At 41.5% G+C, this 16632-nt stretch overlaps 1 protein-coding gene across 1 annotated transcript in view; it reads right to left on the bottom strand.

The window, feature by feature from the left end:
• Positions 1-3830: 3830 nt before the first annotated feature.
• The window catches only part of ME2 (malic enzyme 2), a 32901-nt gene continuing 20099 nt past the window's right edge, over positions 3831-16632 (bottom strand). Inside the window, exons 5-16 of the mRNA XM_082497918.1 lie at positions 15906-15981; positions 14979-15140; positions 14351-14454; positions 13843-13952; positions 13636-13733; positions 12486-12599; positions 12279-12393; positions 10963-11105; positions 7472-7574; positions 6761-6831; positions 5932-6030; positions 3831-5552 (exon numbers count right to left, since the gene is read on the bottom strand). Coding sequence (XP_082354044.1) covers positions 5403-5552; positions 5932-6030; positions 6761-6831; positions 7472-7574; positions 10963-11105; positions 12279-12393; positions 12486-12599; positions 13636-13733; positions 13843-13952; positions 14351-14454; positions 14979-15140; positions 15906-15981 — 1345 coding nt within the window. The 3' untranslated portion in view covers positions 3831-5402. The remainder of the gene's footprint in view (positions 5553-5931; positions 6031-6760; positions 6832-7471; positions 7575-10962; positions 11106-12278; positions 12394-12485; positions 12600-13635; positions 13734-13842; positions 13953-14350; positions 14455-14978; positions 15141-15905; positions 15982-16632) is intronic.

The raw sequence follows: 16632 nt of genomic DNA, 5'->3' as shown, positions 1-16632 counted from the left end.
GGGCCCGGCCCGGCCCCGCCGCCTCCGCGCCTTCACAGGCCGGGGAGGGCGGGACGCAACGCCGGGGACGGGGACGGGGCGTGCGGAGGGTCCGGGGGAGGCCGGACGGGGCCCGGCTTACAAATAACGTCGGTGCTTGAGGCAATCGCCTACCAATTCGGTATAGGTCAAGCCTTATTTAGATATATTTTAGGTTTGGGTTTTTTTTCACAATAAACAAAACCAAACGTAATTTAGGCAAAGGGAATGCATTTTACTAAGAAAATAGAAGACCGGAACACACATTTCAATAGCGTTACAACATTATAAAGGAGGAAAAAAAAAACCCAACCAGTTTACATTTAAATACAATTTTAGTTTCAGCTGAGCAATGACCCCTCCCAGGTACAGTCACACCCCAGACAGGTCCCGCTAGAACTGTTCTCACGTGCACTCCAGTAGACTGGTGTTTATTTGTGTAAGGGTCGATATCATTCAGACAGAAATAAATGTAAATTACTTTGACATTTTATTCTTTGACAAACAGGCCATCTTACTGTGTTTGTGTAGTCTTAAAAGTATTTTTATTTCCCTTTTCTACGTAATGGATGGGTAAAGTCGAAGTCGAGTCCAGCCCCACGCAGGGAACACACCTGGCACTGGGAGACAGCTTTTGACATGAGCCATAGCCATGGTCCACCATGGCACCGGGTTCACAGCGTACCGTCTAGCTGCCGGCACATCTCCACATGGAGAAGGCACGAGTAAGCTGTGTCCTTACCAACTGCTGCAATTCGGAAAGCGACGGTCGGAAGTAGAGATCTAAAGCATGCTGGATTTTCCTCCCAGTTCACCCAGGACAGCTGCAGGCTTTCCAATGCCATGGTAATGTGTATTTCGGGAGCAGGCAGGTAGGTCAAGGTAGATCCACACAGAATTAGATGTCCCTTCACCAGCAGCAGATGAATTACGTTGCTTAAATTCAGCTGTCAAGCGGGTGCAATTAGAGCTTTGCTCTAGATTTTCTCCTTGCTCCAGTATTCAATGTAACACCAGTGCCTGCCTATTATGCACGGCTGTTATGAAACAGCATAGCAGTACGCATCATCTTAAAAAGAGTCCAAAAATGACAGTGGTTTTCTTAAACTCAGGAATAGCACTGATAGCCAAGACAGAACGGGAGTCCAAACTGTACTGTTCTTGCAGTCCAATCAGAGTCTTGTACATACCTTAATTCGATGATGGAGGTGCTCAAACCTGCACCTTGGAAGTCAAGAAGACCCAGAGCAAATGAAATACGACAACTTGATTTACTGAGACCCAGAGTCAGCTGAACTAAAATTCACAGTTGTAGCTGCACAATAGTGATTCCCACTCTCCTACAAGAATAGTCACCAAATAGGGCCGCTAACAAAAAAACCTAAAAGGTGTATTAATTTGTCTTTACAGTTACTACCAGAGGAGTGTGACAAAGGGTTACTTTACCCCTTCCCACCAAACAGCGTGCTGGAAACAACAGTACAGAGAAGACACACACCTACCACAGGAAACCTGTTAAACACCGACCTGTATGTGAAGTGTCGCTTTGTTTTAGGCTCGGAAAACAAACACATCATCAGGAAACATCACTGTTCACAAACATAACCAAGAACTTCTGCAAGGAGTCACATTTGGGTTTTAAAATCTATCAGACACAAGATTTTAATAGTGTTCCTCCACATGTCAACTGCTGGCATGCGGGCACACACTTCAGGAACATACAAACCTTTGTAACATCTTTGAGCAAGAACACACATTTTTAATAAAAAAAGGCTGCGCTCCCTTAGCTACCTTTCTTCTCCTTGCTGCCAAGAGGCTCAGTCGTGCTCCTGTTGATTTTAAGGAAGCAATTCTTGGACCAGTCCTGGAAAAGACCTCGGTGGGAGTTTCCGATCCTCTCAGAAGCGTTTTGTATATCCAGAATAGTATCGTCACAGAAGAGACATGAAAGACGGACATCTATACCATTCAGAGGGCAAAAGTCACCAGGGCTGTCTGAAGAGCTACCCTACTAGTCATCCTTTAGGTGATACATATTTTTTTAAAGAACAGTATAAGCTTAACTTACGCTATGTAGCATTACAGAACGCATCCTGGTGACACCTTTTTCCCTTTGCATACTGCATAAGAGAATTTTCTGTATAAATAAAGATCAGTAAATGCTTTTGAATAAGCCAGCAAACAGAAAAAATCAGGTTAAGTAGAATACCAAAAAAGTATACTGTGGTTCTTTACTAAGTGGCAAGATCAGCAGTTGCAATTAATTAAAAAATTAATTCCATCTGAAGAATACACAAAACTGAAGATGAATCTGTGTTTTATTAAAAAGACAATGAAAAAGATAAAAAGGAGAGTGAAACGCACTTAAAACTTTGTGAGCTGACATGTTAGCTGTTGCTAACGGAAAACAATGGCTATACATTAGAGGTAAAATTCTATCATGTCTATATCGCAAGCTATAGATGATCCACAGAATGTAATTAAACAATGTCCACAGGTGTGTACGCATAGATTACGTCTAACTGGTACCACTTAGCTGCTCTAACTGGGACAGGGTAGAGAGAGACAGTCAGGCCCTCTCTACTCCAGAGCTCTGACAGGGCAGGGCTGTATTGTGACCGTGGCCTCTGAGTCAGTTAAAGACTGTTTTTTCCTCACCTGTGCAGTGGGATTTCCAGAAAAATTCTGCAGGAACATTTGGTCCTTAGGAAAATCCCACTGGTGGCCAGTTCTGAACAATCCCTCTCAGCATCTGCTTAAAGACAGCACGGAGGGAAGGGACTCGCTGCATGAAACAGGCACCTTCCCTCGGCTTGACAGCACCCACTGCCGTTTTCCTGCACAGGAGCTCCCTTTGGCAACCGAAATCCCGCTTGCCCAAAGTCAGGCTCCTACTGCATGCAGGTAATGCTATTTTCCCAAGCGCCAGGTTTTCCTGAGTACTATCAATGCCCACTCATTAGGGACCATGACTGCACTACTTGCCTGAAAAAAAATATAATAATCAGACTGAATAGATGCATGCAGGTCTTTATTTTGTAAGACAGAATTATATTTACGGACTGATTGCTCTGCCTCTGTGATAATTCTCATCGGGGACACAAGATCAGTGCACGGGATATTTTAGTTACTCATCTGCCTAATTAGTGTGTCGGCAGAAGTGAGGAAGTGTGCGTTCCCAATATGCTTGAATCCAGTGATGCAGAACTCCACTGACACTGCAACAGGCTTCAGCTAGAGTTGAATTTTCGGAAGGTAAAAATAATTTGTACACTAAATAAATAATTTCTCAGTAAGATCACAAATTTAAATACAATAAAAACCAGGCATAGCAAAAATAGATGAAAAAAAAGCAATCTTTGTAAAAACATCATATGTGTGTGTTGGTCTTCTTTGTACATATACTTACATATACAAGTTGCAAACCACGTTACGTCGCCCAACTTGGCAATGTAGCATCTCCAGCCCCAGCAGACAGCACTTTACCACAGTTTGAATACGCAGGCTTTTCCCCACATCGCTATTTTCTGTGTTTATATAATCAGTCTTCTTTCCTTCCTTAGGTAAAGCTTTCCCAAAGTTTATTGTTCTTTTTACCTATCACATGAACTTCCATTTCAAAATCAGAGCCTAGGCAGTAAGCGACAGAGACTGTGTCTAAGGGGGTTCAGCAACTATTTTCCCTGTTCTATTTTGGGCCCATTCTGTGGAGACTGCAGTTTCCCAATACAAATGAGGATACGAGAGCGGTGCTTGCCATCGGTAAATCCTGAGCAAGCTTTACTTCATCTTTTTGGATTCCGGCTTCAAGTTTGCCAGTATAGCCCTTTTACATCTATCTATTTAATTATTTTTGTCCTTTTTTGCCTTGAGGCAGCAAACTATGGAACAGCACATAATATTTATTTCTGTTCCTGACGTACTGTTGTTCTTGTTACAGAGACCAGATTTAGAGAAGTCACTGGCTGTAACTATCACTGTGTGATCTTGCCTGCTAACACAAAGCAATGGAGGGCACGCAAACCAGATATGAACAAAAGGAAAAGGAATGCACGTTGTGGTATCTGTATCAAATGTGCAGTAATATTCTCCGCAAGAAAAAATTCAACCCCCCTGACAAATTAACCCTGTAAACAGAGTGAGGAAGATGGAAGTGATCAGCTTAGAGCTGCTAAGATCATTAGATTGTTCGAGTCCTGTATTCAAACTGAACTAAATACACCAAACTGAGACCACAAGAAACGTTCAGTCAAACTTCTGTAAATGTGCGTGTCAATAGCTGCCAGTACCACTTTCTGTTTCAGCTTCATCAGCTGCATGTGGGGGGTTTGTTTGAAGTGGCGAGACCACTTAGGAGTTTTTGAGTCAGTGATGTCATGAAAACACCACACACAAGTCTTTTTGTGAGAAAAACGGTACCCAAGAGAGAAAACAATTTAGCTTAGAAGAAATAGAACCTGGAAAAAATTAACAAACAAAACAAAAATCCTTGGTACACCATCTTGGAGTCCACTGCAGAAAGTCTTGTAAAAAATCTCTAAAAGATTTCTGTAGATTACTTCAGATCCTGCTTTTACATGATATAATTTATTATGCCACAGCGTAGCTTTGCTTTTAAAAGCTATTTAAAAGCTATTAAGTGATTAATATTACTTTCAGGATTCCCAAGGATTATTTTAACTAGCTCACATTTTTCCTGATAACAGATTTCACACAATGATGAAAACATGAAATACAGACGTTCCTGCAGATTCCACATGTGCACACCACACTGCTCCTCAACGCGCATTCAAAGAAAGAGAGCTGCTAATGCCACAAGGAAGAAGTCTGGACATGGGCATCTTTAAACATCAGACAAAACAGAAAGCCCATTAGACTGTTAAATTTGTTTTAAGCTGTCCTTTTTTTTTTTTTTTTTTTTTTTTTTGACAAATTGCTCTCTGGTGATGTCACAGATAATGCAGTGTGACAACACCAGGACAAGTCGAAGACTGATTATTAAAAGCAGAAATAAATAATTCTGGAAGTCAGCAGTGATGAGAGAGCTATAGTTCATCATCAAATGCACGTAGCTAAAATATCATTAATCGAATTCTTTAGTGTGATGCAGGTTCTAAGCTAGAAATGCAATGCCATTATTTAAATTAATTTTGGAGAGCTCTCTCATTCCTGTGACAGATGCCATTATCCATACAGTTTATCGGGTACTTGGGAGAGTGAGGAAGAGATCTGCGTCAAGTGAAAAACAGGGTACAAGGGGAAAAAAGACATTAAAACGAGCAAAAATAAATTACAGGACTCAAAGATCATGACTTAAATTGGTCTGAAAAAGGGATCCCTGCAGAGTAGAAGATACTGCCTGAGGAGTGCGATCTTCTGATGCATCAGTGAACCTTAGATTCAGGCCAGTCATACACATCTGGCATGAAGGATTCATATTCGTAGGTCCAAACCTTTGATCGAATGTAACGATTCTTGTCTGCAGGTTCAGGGTAATGGAAAGCCATGTTGTTTGCGTACAAAAATTCCATAACCTGAAAAGTTAAATCACCACACAGTTTGTGCCTTTTACTACATACATGTAACATCCACGCTTCCACTGCAATATGTTTAGGACTCACAAACTGGATAAAGACAAACATCAAAGTCTTTTTATAATTCCTGAATGCCTTACCAGGAATTTGAAAACTTGATTTCAGAAATCAAAGGGCCGTAATTTCGGCCCATCATCATTGCCAAACTGAAGCATCCAACAAACCCAAGATTTTTATAAGTCTCTCTTATCAAAGGCACAAAGAACTGGGTATTTTGTGCCCAAGCACCTAGTGTTCAAGGGTCACACTGTGCAATTCAGCAAGTTAATGTACACATCAATGACTCTTAGTACAGCCCACTTTTATGCTTCATACTCACCTTGACAGCAATATAAATAGAAACTTCCCTGATATTAGATAGTGGAGGATAAAGTCTTCCTTGTGCAAGTTCTTCATCGGTCAACTGTTCCGTCAATGCCTGAGTTAGAGAAACAAACAAGTTCAATTTACTGCATCCCAAATGGGATCAATAACATGCTAAAACACGTGAGAGAAACAAGTTGCAGTGTTCTTACTATCAGAGTGCTCCCAAAGCACTACAATAAGCACTACAGTCAAAATCTCCAGATTCTCAAAGATCAAGTCTGCAATCTGTGCCCGTATTGGCAAATCCTGCTTGTAAGCGTTTAGCAAAATGAAATCCTACTTTTCTGGAGGCTGAACTACACATAACCATGGCAATTAGGAGAGCGCAACACGCCTGCAGGACTGCCCATGTGTTTGGCCAGTTGCTTCAGTGGTTACTCCGACTTGGTAGGTGCTCCTGCTCCAGAGTGGAAAGGCAGGAGAGGATGAGGGCCCGGGGGGCCACGGCATCCCTGACCACACCACCAGCTGTGGAATGCAGAGTGGGGCAGGAGGTGGAGGTAGGCCTGCTGCCAGACCTACAAGGCTGGCAAGCAATTTACACATGGACAGATTTCCTATTTGGGTGTTTGGTTTCTGGATGAAAAATTAAATTTGCCGTGGAAGCTGGTATTTTTCATGATTTTGTTTGATCAAAATCCATTTTTTTTTCTATTGGGGAGGCATAGAACCAACAGAAAACAAACAGGAAACCACAGAGTTTCAGCAAGATTTGAGAAATTGCCCATTGTGACATCCACCATCATGTCAGAAGCCACAGCCTACTCTGCTTCCACACTTACCTTAGCAGCCTCTAGGAAAACCTTATCACTAATATGTCGAACACTGCTGAGGATCACAGCGAGAGCCACGCCTACAATAAAATTATTGCCAATTAGGGCCACATCATTTTAAAATATGCAGCCTGCTGCTGAGAAGCTGCGAGTCACCTAGAAAGTTATTTTTAAAAATATTCCCATCACTTTCTACACATGTTCACGAAACTATTACCATGCATGCTAGTCATTTACTGTAATAGGTGGCTTTTGACAAGGGGCTGGAACTTAGGAGCTCAGGGAGGAAAGGGAGAGAAAGAGGAAGGCAGAGAAATATCCCTAGTGCTTCTTTTGTATCCTCACTTGTGCAGACATAACTTCAAGAGGAAAGTATTGACACTTATTTTCTCCCCCCCCCCCCCCCCCCCAACAAGCAGAAGAACCCATTACGCAGCAGCTTTCAAAGCCTTTAATAACACCCTTTTGTTCTCTTAGAAATAGCCAGTTGGGTGAGCTCACTGTGTGCATGTCACATATGTAGCTGCACATGCCTAACATCCATCCTTAGCCGATTCGCTTTCATTCATTCTTCTGATTGAGTTCTCAACTTTAAAAGCTGGTAACGGTAACACCTCTTCATGCTGCTTCGCTAACTGTGCCTAGTGCAGCAAAGGAACCCAAGAAGATGTGCTAATAGCCTAGTCTTAAAGATTAAAAGAAGAAAATTTTATTTATTACCTGGAAAAATATAAGCATTGTTTCCTTGGCCTGGTTTGAAGGTTCTTCCATCTTTCAGAGTCACCAGCTCGAAGGGACTGCCACTGGCAAACAAGCAACGTCCCTGTTAAATAGAGGAATAATCCCAGTTAGGCAGCTCCTAAAGAGCCAGCAGTATGGAGCAATCCAGTCATTATGAAATACAGGGACACCAGAGCCCTACAGCTCTAGGACTGAGTCAGGAAGGTACTCGAGCACACAGCCAAATGCAAAAAGGCAACAGGCCCCACTGAACGCAAGATACTTAAAGCGCATAGTTAAATCCCTTGCTGCCTCAATTTCTACGATCCCAGAATGACAGGAACCAAACCCACCCTTTTCCAGTAGGGTCTGGAAGAGATACAAGAATCAGTAAGCATCTGCATGTTTCTGCAGCCGCAGAACATGCAATGTTTCTGCAGCAAACATCTGGAAAGCAAAAGAGGCAAGCATACACATTGCATTGTGCAGCTTTCTAAGGAACAGAAGCAATCTATCTGTTTTATCATTCATTGTTCTTTAAGACAGCAAAGACTTAGAGGAACTACTCGCACACAAAATAAAAGTACTTGTGTGTTAACCATTATTATAACCATAACCATTTATCAGGAACCACGGCCAGAAGCCAGGACCCACCACTGCAAGGACTGTACAAAGACAGCTGAATAATGGCCACTTCCAAAAGGAGACCGAAATGGAAGGACAGTAATAAAAGGTCACTTGTTTGCTGATGGGTGTGAGGGTGAAGGGAGGGACTGCTGCATTACAAGTTTATTGCTGAGAGCTCTAAGAGGAGTAATAATGCAGTTTGCTTATCCTTCCTTTGAAAAGGATTTTAATCTGCACAAAATATTAAAACAAATCCACAGTTTGGAATGCGAAATACGCCCTCCAAATAAATGACACTTTCCTCAAGCAGTAAAACCCCTGTAAGCAAAAAAATCTTAAATTTCTTTTGAGTAACAGCTTTAATAACATTACTTTAAAATATTTAAGGCTCCCTGGTACCACGACATTTGAGAATAAATTACCAAAGAAGCTAAGACTCAGGAACTATGAACATTAAGGCATACCCATGACAGTAGCCTTTTTATGTAGGGAGCAAAACATATGGATGCATTTGAGGACAGGACCAAAAGACAATGAGAATTAAAACACAACAAAAGCCCACACAGTACACAGTGGCAGAAGGCACTAAAGCATCCTCAGGCTTTTACAGCTGCCATCTAGTGGAAAAAGAGTATGGAACAGAAGGCTAGTGATGGTATCTTTTGTTTCCTTACTGACTTCCTAGTTTAGCCTAAAATTTCACATCAGCCAGGATTAGGCTATTCCCGAGGCCAGGAGACACATGGGGCTGACAGCTCTGATCCCTAATTGCCTGACAAACTCTCTTAGTTAAACGGCAAAGCACGTAAAGTCAGAGAGGATTTCCTAGGTAATTACTATATCTTGAAGGAAAAAATACTATACATTTTGAAGGGCAAACTATGGGTAAATTCAATACATTTCAGACAACTTAAGAGCATTATGAAAACAAACATTAGATATGGAAAAAAGTCTGAAAGGCCAGAAACATTACAAAATTTATTAATAAGGACTGGAACAAAATTACACCCGTTCATTTACTGACCAGTAACATTTAATTGTCAAAATAACCCATGCCCATAGATAATAACTTCTGGAAAATCATGAGTGAAAGGACATACGGATCCAATACAGGAAAAAAAAACCCAAAGATTCTCTCTCCATTTGGCACAAACATTTTAAATAGCACTATGCTTACATGGCTACTTCAGTGAAGACATGTTACCACACCTAATCTAACCAGCACTGTCTTGCTTCTGCATCTGATAGCGACAACTACCCTAAGGTCCAACTCCTTGGGACTCAACACAGCCATGGGGAACAAGTGAGCCTCTTCCCTTGAAACATCTATTGCTCTGTTGATATTCTATAAAACGTGCAAGCAAAAGTTGGGCTGATTCTCCCTCTAATAGTGCTGCTGGCCTCCTTCAGCCACCAGAGATGGCTGTATAACTAACTTGTCTACTTTCTATCCAAGATATTGGAATTTTATTTTATATACTGTATGAATCACTGCCCAACTCACTATTTTGGCTAATAAAAGATATCCAAGAGATATTAAACCATCTTCATTTTAAAGCATTCTCATTTACTATTAAAAGCTAAGGTCTAGATTTTATCCAGAGGCTGTTATTCTTGCCTAGGGTTCACTCCGGACCTGCCAATCTCTGTAGTAGGAGTTCCCTCTGAGTTGACAGGCCCAGTAACATGGAAGAGAATCTGGGTGCCACCTAGAGACGACGGAGTTCTAACCCCTACTGCTGGGAAGCTAACACCGCTGAGGTTGTAAAGCTGAAAACTGAGCCACACTAATGGTGGAATGAAAGATTTCATAGTTCTGCATCAAGAAACAAGGAAAGATCTCCACCCACTCATTTTCACATATGACTAATTTGATTTGGAACTGTATTAAAAAAAAAAAAAAAGAAAAGAAAAGAAAAGAAAAATTGAAGTCTTTTCACAAGACCCACCCCTGAAGTCTGCAGGCAGGCCCTGTGAGATCACAGCAAGCTGGAGAGTCTACAATGTAAAGGAAAGGCATTACCAGCCAGTTCAAAGTGTTACAGCTAGCACTCTGCCTGATGCTGTTCCCCTGCCCTCCTTCCCCTCAGGCTCCCTTAAAAGATGATTACTTTTATATAAAAAGTTGTGCAGAGGGATAAAAGACTTGCTTCATTAGAGGCAAAACCAAGGTCTGGATGCGTTGGTGATAGTGTTATTTAAAAAAAAAACAACCCAAAACCTCAACCTCCAACACCCCCCCCCCCCACTGTAATAGCTTTGAGGTAACAGCCCAGAATGAGGTGTGTTTATTCTCGGTTCACTCATTTCAACGTTTGGTGGTGCCAGTGTATGAGACAGAGACGTTGCGAGAGGGGAACGCAAGGACAGAGGGCCACCCCGGAGTCCTGCACTGGAAGCACAGGTCACCGTTAATGATACAAGTTTTGTCCTGCAAACACCAGGAAATGAATGAGTGCAAAACAGAATTCTTGGATTGATGCAAGGATGCTACCTGCTTTACATTTTAAAGGTTGCACATAGTCTCTATTATGCTGTTAACATAAGATGTTTCTTTAAGAACCGAAATAATTCAAAAGCATGGTGGGAAACAGCGAATTGATCAAAGCTATGAAGCAGTACCTAGTGGTCATTCTTTTGAAACGTAACATGATTTAGGCTATTTTAAGCTTTGCAAAATGTCGTTATTTAAAAATCAAGACTTCTTTTCAAATCACCTCCATTTACTTTTGCCAGAAGACAAGAAAGAACTCCCTTATTATGTTCAAGTAATAATAAAATAATTTGAGTTCTTGCATTCTCACACTCAGTAAAGAATTCTATCACTAAGTGCCAATAGGTCAAAGTTCGTAACCATTACAAACCTCTGTTAGCGTATATGCTTCCTCTGCTGTGCATTCAGCTTTCACCGTAGGGTTACTTAGTGCAAATATTATGGGTCGCTCATTGATAGAGGCCATTGCTTTGATCACATCCTGAGAGAAGAGCCGCCCAGCTCCTGCAACTCCTGAAGTAATGGAAACACATAAAAATAGAATCAATATTTGACTGCCTCAGGGCAGATGACAGTGACTGTAGATTAAGTTCATATCACCCCTGAAAGTCTCCTGCTCAGAGCAAAGCATCGCAGGCTTTTCTAGCAGCAGGAGATGGAAACCAGGCACTGCTCTGTTAGTGGTTGCTTAAAATTCTCATTTTCACAGGAACTTCTAATTAATGTGCTCCAAAAGCCTATTTTACATGTTTTTTTTTATAGATCTGTGTAAAGAACACTTATGACTGGCCTGGATAAGAAAGTGGGAACTCCAGGCTCTCCACAGATGATTCATTCTAGCTGCTGGTAACTGTGCAATGCACATTCCCTCGATATCGGTATTTCTGACCACACCCAAACACATAGGTACAAATACATAAAATGGTGTACATTTATACACCGGTTACAAACTTCAGGGTGGCTACTTGGCCAAAAAACTTTTATTTTCCAAATAAATCATGTACAAAGGAAATTGCAAAGTTGTATCAGGAAATACCTATTACAGGTAATCCCATCTGACCTCTGCAGACAGCCACAGTTATAAATCAATACCTACATATGCCAGTGACTTAATAGGTACTGGTGATCTGCGGTACGAAACAGCTCCTTCAAGCCATGCCGCTGGCAGATTCTGGCTAGAGAAGCTGACTGGGGGAAGGAAGGTCAGGAAAAAAAAATTTCTCAAGTTAGGGAACTCCCGTAAAGCAGAAAATACAGTGTTTGTGACTGCTCTCTCCCTGCTGCTGGTGTAGGCACTGGGTCTGGGAAAAAAAAGGTTATATTTTTGTCTTCCTGACTTTTAGTGCCCTTCATTATTGTTTCAGTTCACTGTGACCATGCAGTCCCCGAGAACAGGCTCAGAGTTTTCTAAGAAAGGTCCAACGTCAGCTGGACAAGGGCTAGTGGAAGCAGTTAACAAGGACACAAGATGCAGAAAGCGCACCACAGCTACAATGAAGGATGCACTGAAAGCTAACCTGCAGCTCAGTATATTTTCAAGCAGAAAACTGACATCATATTTTCATCTAATTTACACCGGCAGAAATGCAGATCACTGTCACCAACCTCCTTGGAGCCACGTTAGCAAATTAAATGCAGCAAATAACCAAATGATGGAAACACAAAAAGAAAAATAACCTTACTTACCAATGATAGCTGAAGGCCGAAGTACATTCACTGCCTCTACAAACGTCTTTGGTATCTGCTCTGGAGCCTGATGCGTAAATGGCTCTTGATTGGAATCCACCTTTTGTTCTCGGCCCTGTAGATAAAAAGTTGATTCTTTTTGTGAGAAGGACACGGAAAGCACTGGCCATCTGTATTGTGGTATTCCAAGACATGGTGCACCCCTACCTGAACCAGTAAACCGTATTTGTCAAACATCCATATTCTCCTGTAAGCTTCCTCAGCAGAAACACCGCTTTCCATCATAGCCATAACAATGAGGTTTGCGATTCCCAGGGCGGCCTTGTGGATAAAAGGACCTCAATTTTTAACAAGTCACAAAAGAGCTCTGACATCACAAACACCACATGTTGAAGATCCCCACAAAAATAATCTAGTAAGTCAGCTCTGAAACACAAGCAAATGTTTGCCTAGATGGGGCAGACTCCTGGGATCAAGTGTCACGTCTTCAAGGATAAGAGAGGCAGCTCTTCTGGGTTCTGTGCCACCCTGCCTGTACCAGTTCGGCACCCACAACAAAGCAGCCCAAGCAAACAATAAGAACAAGTGCGTGCTGCAGCCCTCCTGTCAAGAAACCACGGCCTAGTGTTTTGTGCCCAGATGCTTTCTGAACCTCTCTCTGCTCCCGCTGCCCGTGATAAAGGCCTTGCAGAAAGAGGGCAGAAAGTGGATGCTGGCAGCGCTCCCCTCCACGTCCCTTTCCTTGGCTTGCTGCACACGCTGCTAAGTCTGGCAGGAGCAATAAGGTAGAGGGAAGCGCAGAGCAGATCTCGGTGCTCAGGCAACAACACACCAGTGGCCAATTACTGCAATCTGGACCTTCCCCAGCTGGAGAAATTTTCTGGTAATTAAGTTATTTTGTCAGCACCATAGAAGCAATTTTGCTGATACACCAAGAAGCACGGTACTGGTCCTGACACTGCAGCCCCAGTAACTAACTAGTGTCTGCTGCAAACAGCCACTTGCTAAGAAAACCACCGTGTACTTATCTCCAATACTATAAAAATTAACAGATGCTCTACCCCCTTTCTTACTAAATCATAACTTTACAGTAAATTCTCCTTCAACTACACACAAGTCCCTGATGCTTTTTTTACATCCATGTAAGAAAGAGAAAAACTGGAGTCCTTGCATGTGTTAAAAACCTTTCAAATAATCGTCTTTCAGCAGGTAGTCCCTTCCGTTTATGTATTTCAGCTGGCTTTATATAAAAAGTTCTGCAATGGAATTCAGATAATGTGAATCTCCACAAGTCCTAGAGAACCAGAAAATATACAGTTAAACCTCTTGTTGTTCTAGAGCCGTAAAGAGAACTCACCTCTCCTGCTCCAAGGAAGAGCACTTTCTGCTCTGCAAGTGGTTTACCAGTGGCTTTCTGTGCCGCCAGCAGTCCTGCCAAGGCCACTGAAGCCGTCCCTGTAAAAGCAGTACAAATCTAAGGACAGCTGAACAGATCTACATGGCAGATTATGGTTTTAGGCAAGGTTTTTGCATATACATTAAGGAACGTGAATGAAGGCTATACCTTGAATATCGTCATTGAAGGTACAGTATTTCTCTCTGTATTTTCTTAAAAAGCGAAATGCATTGTGGTTTCCAAAGTCTTCAAATTGGATAAGTGTGTTCTGGCCATACCTACAGAACATGGCAAATGTTCCTATCACTAGACACATAAATAAAATAACTTTAAAACAAATCCTGCACATAATCAATTATCTTTGGACAGATGATGTCCTCAGGCCTTTTACTGCTTAAAACAGTTCCATTTCTGTTCTGGGCATATTTAACAGATACATGCTGATGTAGATATAGATACTGCATTTATATAACCACTCTAACTGCCTCCAGTCTATATCTACAAGCAGCATATTCCAGTCACAAAGACAGTCACTACAGAGCCAGAAATACAGCCATGTTTCTTGACTTCTAGTCCTATCCTTATTCCTTAAATGACTGTTTCAAGGACAGTGTGTTATGGATTTTTTTTTGCCAGCAGCTTTGGCCACACTTCAGCGCAAAATATTCAGTCATACCTGTCTGTAATGGCTTCCATAAATTCATCAATTAGGTCATCATAGACCTGTGAGCGATCCCTTTTTTGGTACAGGCCCATGTAAAATGGATCTTTTAAGAGTGTCTGAAAAAGAATAAATCAAAGACAGCAGCAGGATGAATCACTTCCTCAATATACACTTCCCAGAGTTCACAGTAACACATTTCACACCAAAGATACTGCATTTATATAGCCACTGTAACTGCCTCTAGTCTATATCGATGTTCAGTAATTTCAGCTGGCACTTGAGGTTGGTGATGGCTGCTTTTAAAATGGAACAAATCAATACTGTGAACAATAAACTGCTTTAATAAATCTGATTCACATCTCCAGCTTCTTAAAGTCAGGTCAACCTGACTGTATTTTACAGTGTTCTAGCATTCAAATTACTTCCAAATGCACTGTTTCACTGACAAATTAACTGGCGTTTTTCAGTCACTGATATGTAACTGTATAGTGAATTCCAAACCGTTTAACCTTACATAAAATATTTGGTTTTATCTTAAATAAAAGTGCTCAAATAAAAATCTGCTTATAGTGCTAAATAACGTTACATAAATACTTTTCATAGGGATAACTTATGGCAGGCAAGGTTCAGTCATACTCACTGTATTATCAGTTCCAACATCGATGCACACAGGCAAGCATTTATCTGGATGTATTCCTGCACAGGCTGTATACAAACACAGTTTTCCTACTGGAATTCCCATCCCATACACACCTAGGTCTCCAAGACCCAATATTCTTTCTCCATCAGTGACAACAACAGCCTGAAAACAAAAGCAGGTGAGATTATATAAGATTGCTGAGATTTATAAAGTTTAGCGCAATACCAGTTGTGTTTTTTCCAGGCAAACATTCAGGTACGTTTGTACAGTCAAACAAAGAATAGATTACAAGGATTATTTTACTCAAAGCAATAATGCTTAATGTTAGAAACTGCTATACTCCTTTTTCTTTGCTGAAATCCAATGCTTAAATCCCTGAAAGCTATGTAGGAAGGATCCAAGCTGCCCTGTGGAACTGCAGCTTGTAACTTGGGTTTATCATTTCTTGCAAATCCAGACATCAAAAAGTTCGGGTAAGTATCATTCACCTCATCTTCCCTTGTAGTTCTCAACCCAACTGGATCACGCAAGTTTTAATGGCAAAATCTGGGTCTCCCAACTACCACTTCTGTGTCCTAACCTGAGGACAAGACCACCTCTCCTACTGCTTTGTAACACAATAAGTAAGACCCAGAGGCACATCCCCCAACACCTCCCCAAAAGGCAGAACAATGAAGTAAAACAAGAAGTTTGGCAAGTCCAGTTCTCATTGTCACTGTTTATGCAAACCATAAACCTCCTGTTTAGGATAAAACACTTCTCTTCAAGATACGTATTATCTTCTTCAGCTGTATTTTGCCACCATTGTCAAAAAACTGCCAAAGATGCATTATTTAGCATTTACATTTCCATCAAATACTAACGAATTTTAAGAAGCTCAACTGAGATTAAATAACAACTAGATAAAAGTTTATACAGTGGTAGTACCTTAACGTCATTCTCTGGCCAGTTGTTCACAATTGACCTTATGTGGCCTCTATCTGAGATAGAAATAAATAATCCTCTGAAAGAAAAAACAAAGCAGAAATATTTTACAGGTGGCAATTAGAATTTTCACCTCGCTTTGTAAAACTAAACGTCAAACAGTAAAATTTCTTAAAATTGAAAGCGCTGCAATCACTGGCATAAATCACTCAAAGGCCAATCTCTATTAGAGATCAATCACAAGTCTCTTCGTCTACTTTGACACTCTAAAATGAGAACACAGTGAAATTGCTTTTCGTGATGCTACCTGGATTTTACATCGGTACAGATATTCACCTTTAATACTGCTCTAGGACAAAACACCTCTGGTGTTAGCGTCAGACATGACAGGATCTACGCTCTCCTGTAAGGACATGAGAAGGGAACATGATCCTAAGCCTGTCTTTACCTTAGTGAATCGCCGTTCATGACATTACACAAGGTGAGGGGAAGGGAAAGAAAGGAAGCTGTCTTCTCCAAGACCAGGAGGAGTATAGTGCTTCCCACTGCTGAGTGCTTCTCCGTGGGAACGTGGGAGGGGAGGGAAAGGAGCAGAAAGGAGCAGAGGTGAAGTGTCTGTATTTCTTCTGCTCGAGCAAGCCCTCTGTGGTTAGGAGGAAAGGGGGCACGAAAAGCTTAGCAGAGGTGGTAACAGAGAAGTTACTAACACTTGGGAAGTGCTGGTTCTGGG

Source organism: Vanellus vanellus (assembly GCF_965231255.1).
Source record: "Vanellus vanellus genome assembly, chromosome: Z".
In the NCBI taxonomy this organism is placed as follows: domain Eukaryota; kingdom Metazoa; phylum Chordata; class Aves; order Charadriiformes; family Charadriidae; genus Vanellus; species Vanellus vanellus.
The sequence above is the reverse complement of the archived record's forward strand: the minus strand, read 5'-3'. Positions and strand labels throughout refer to the sequence as shown.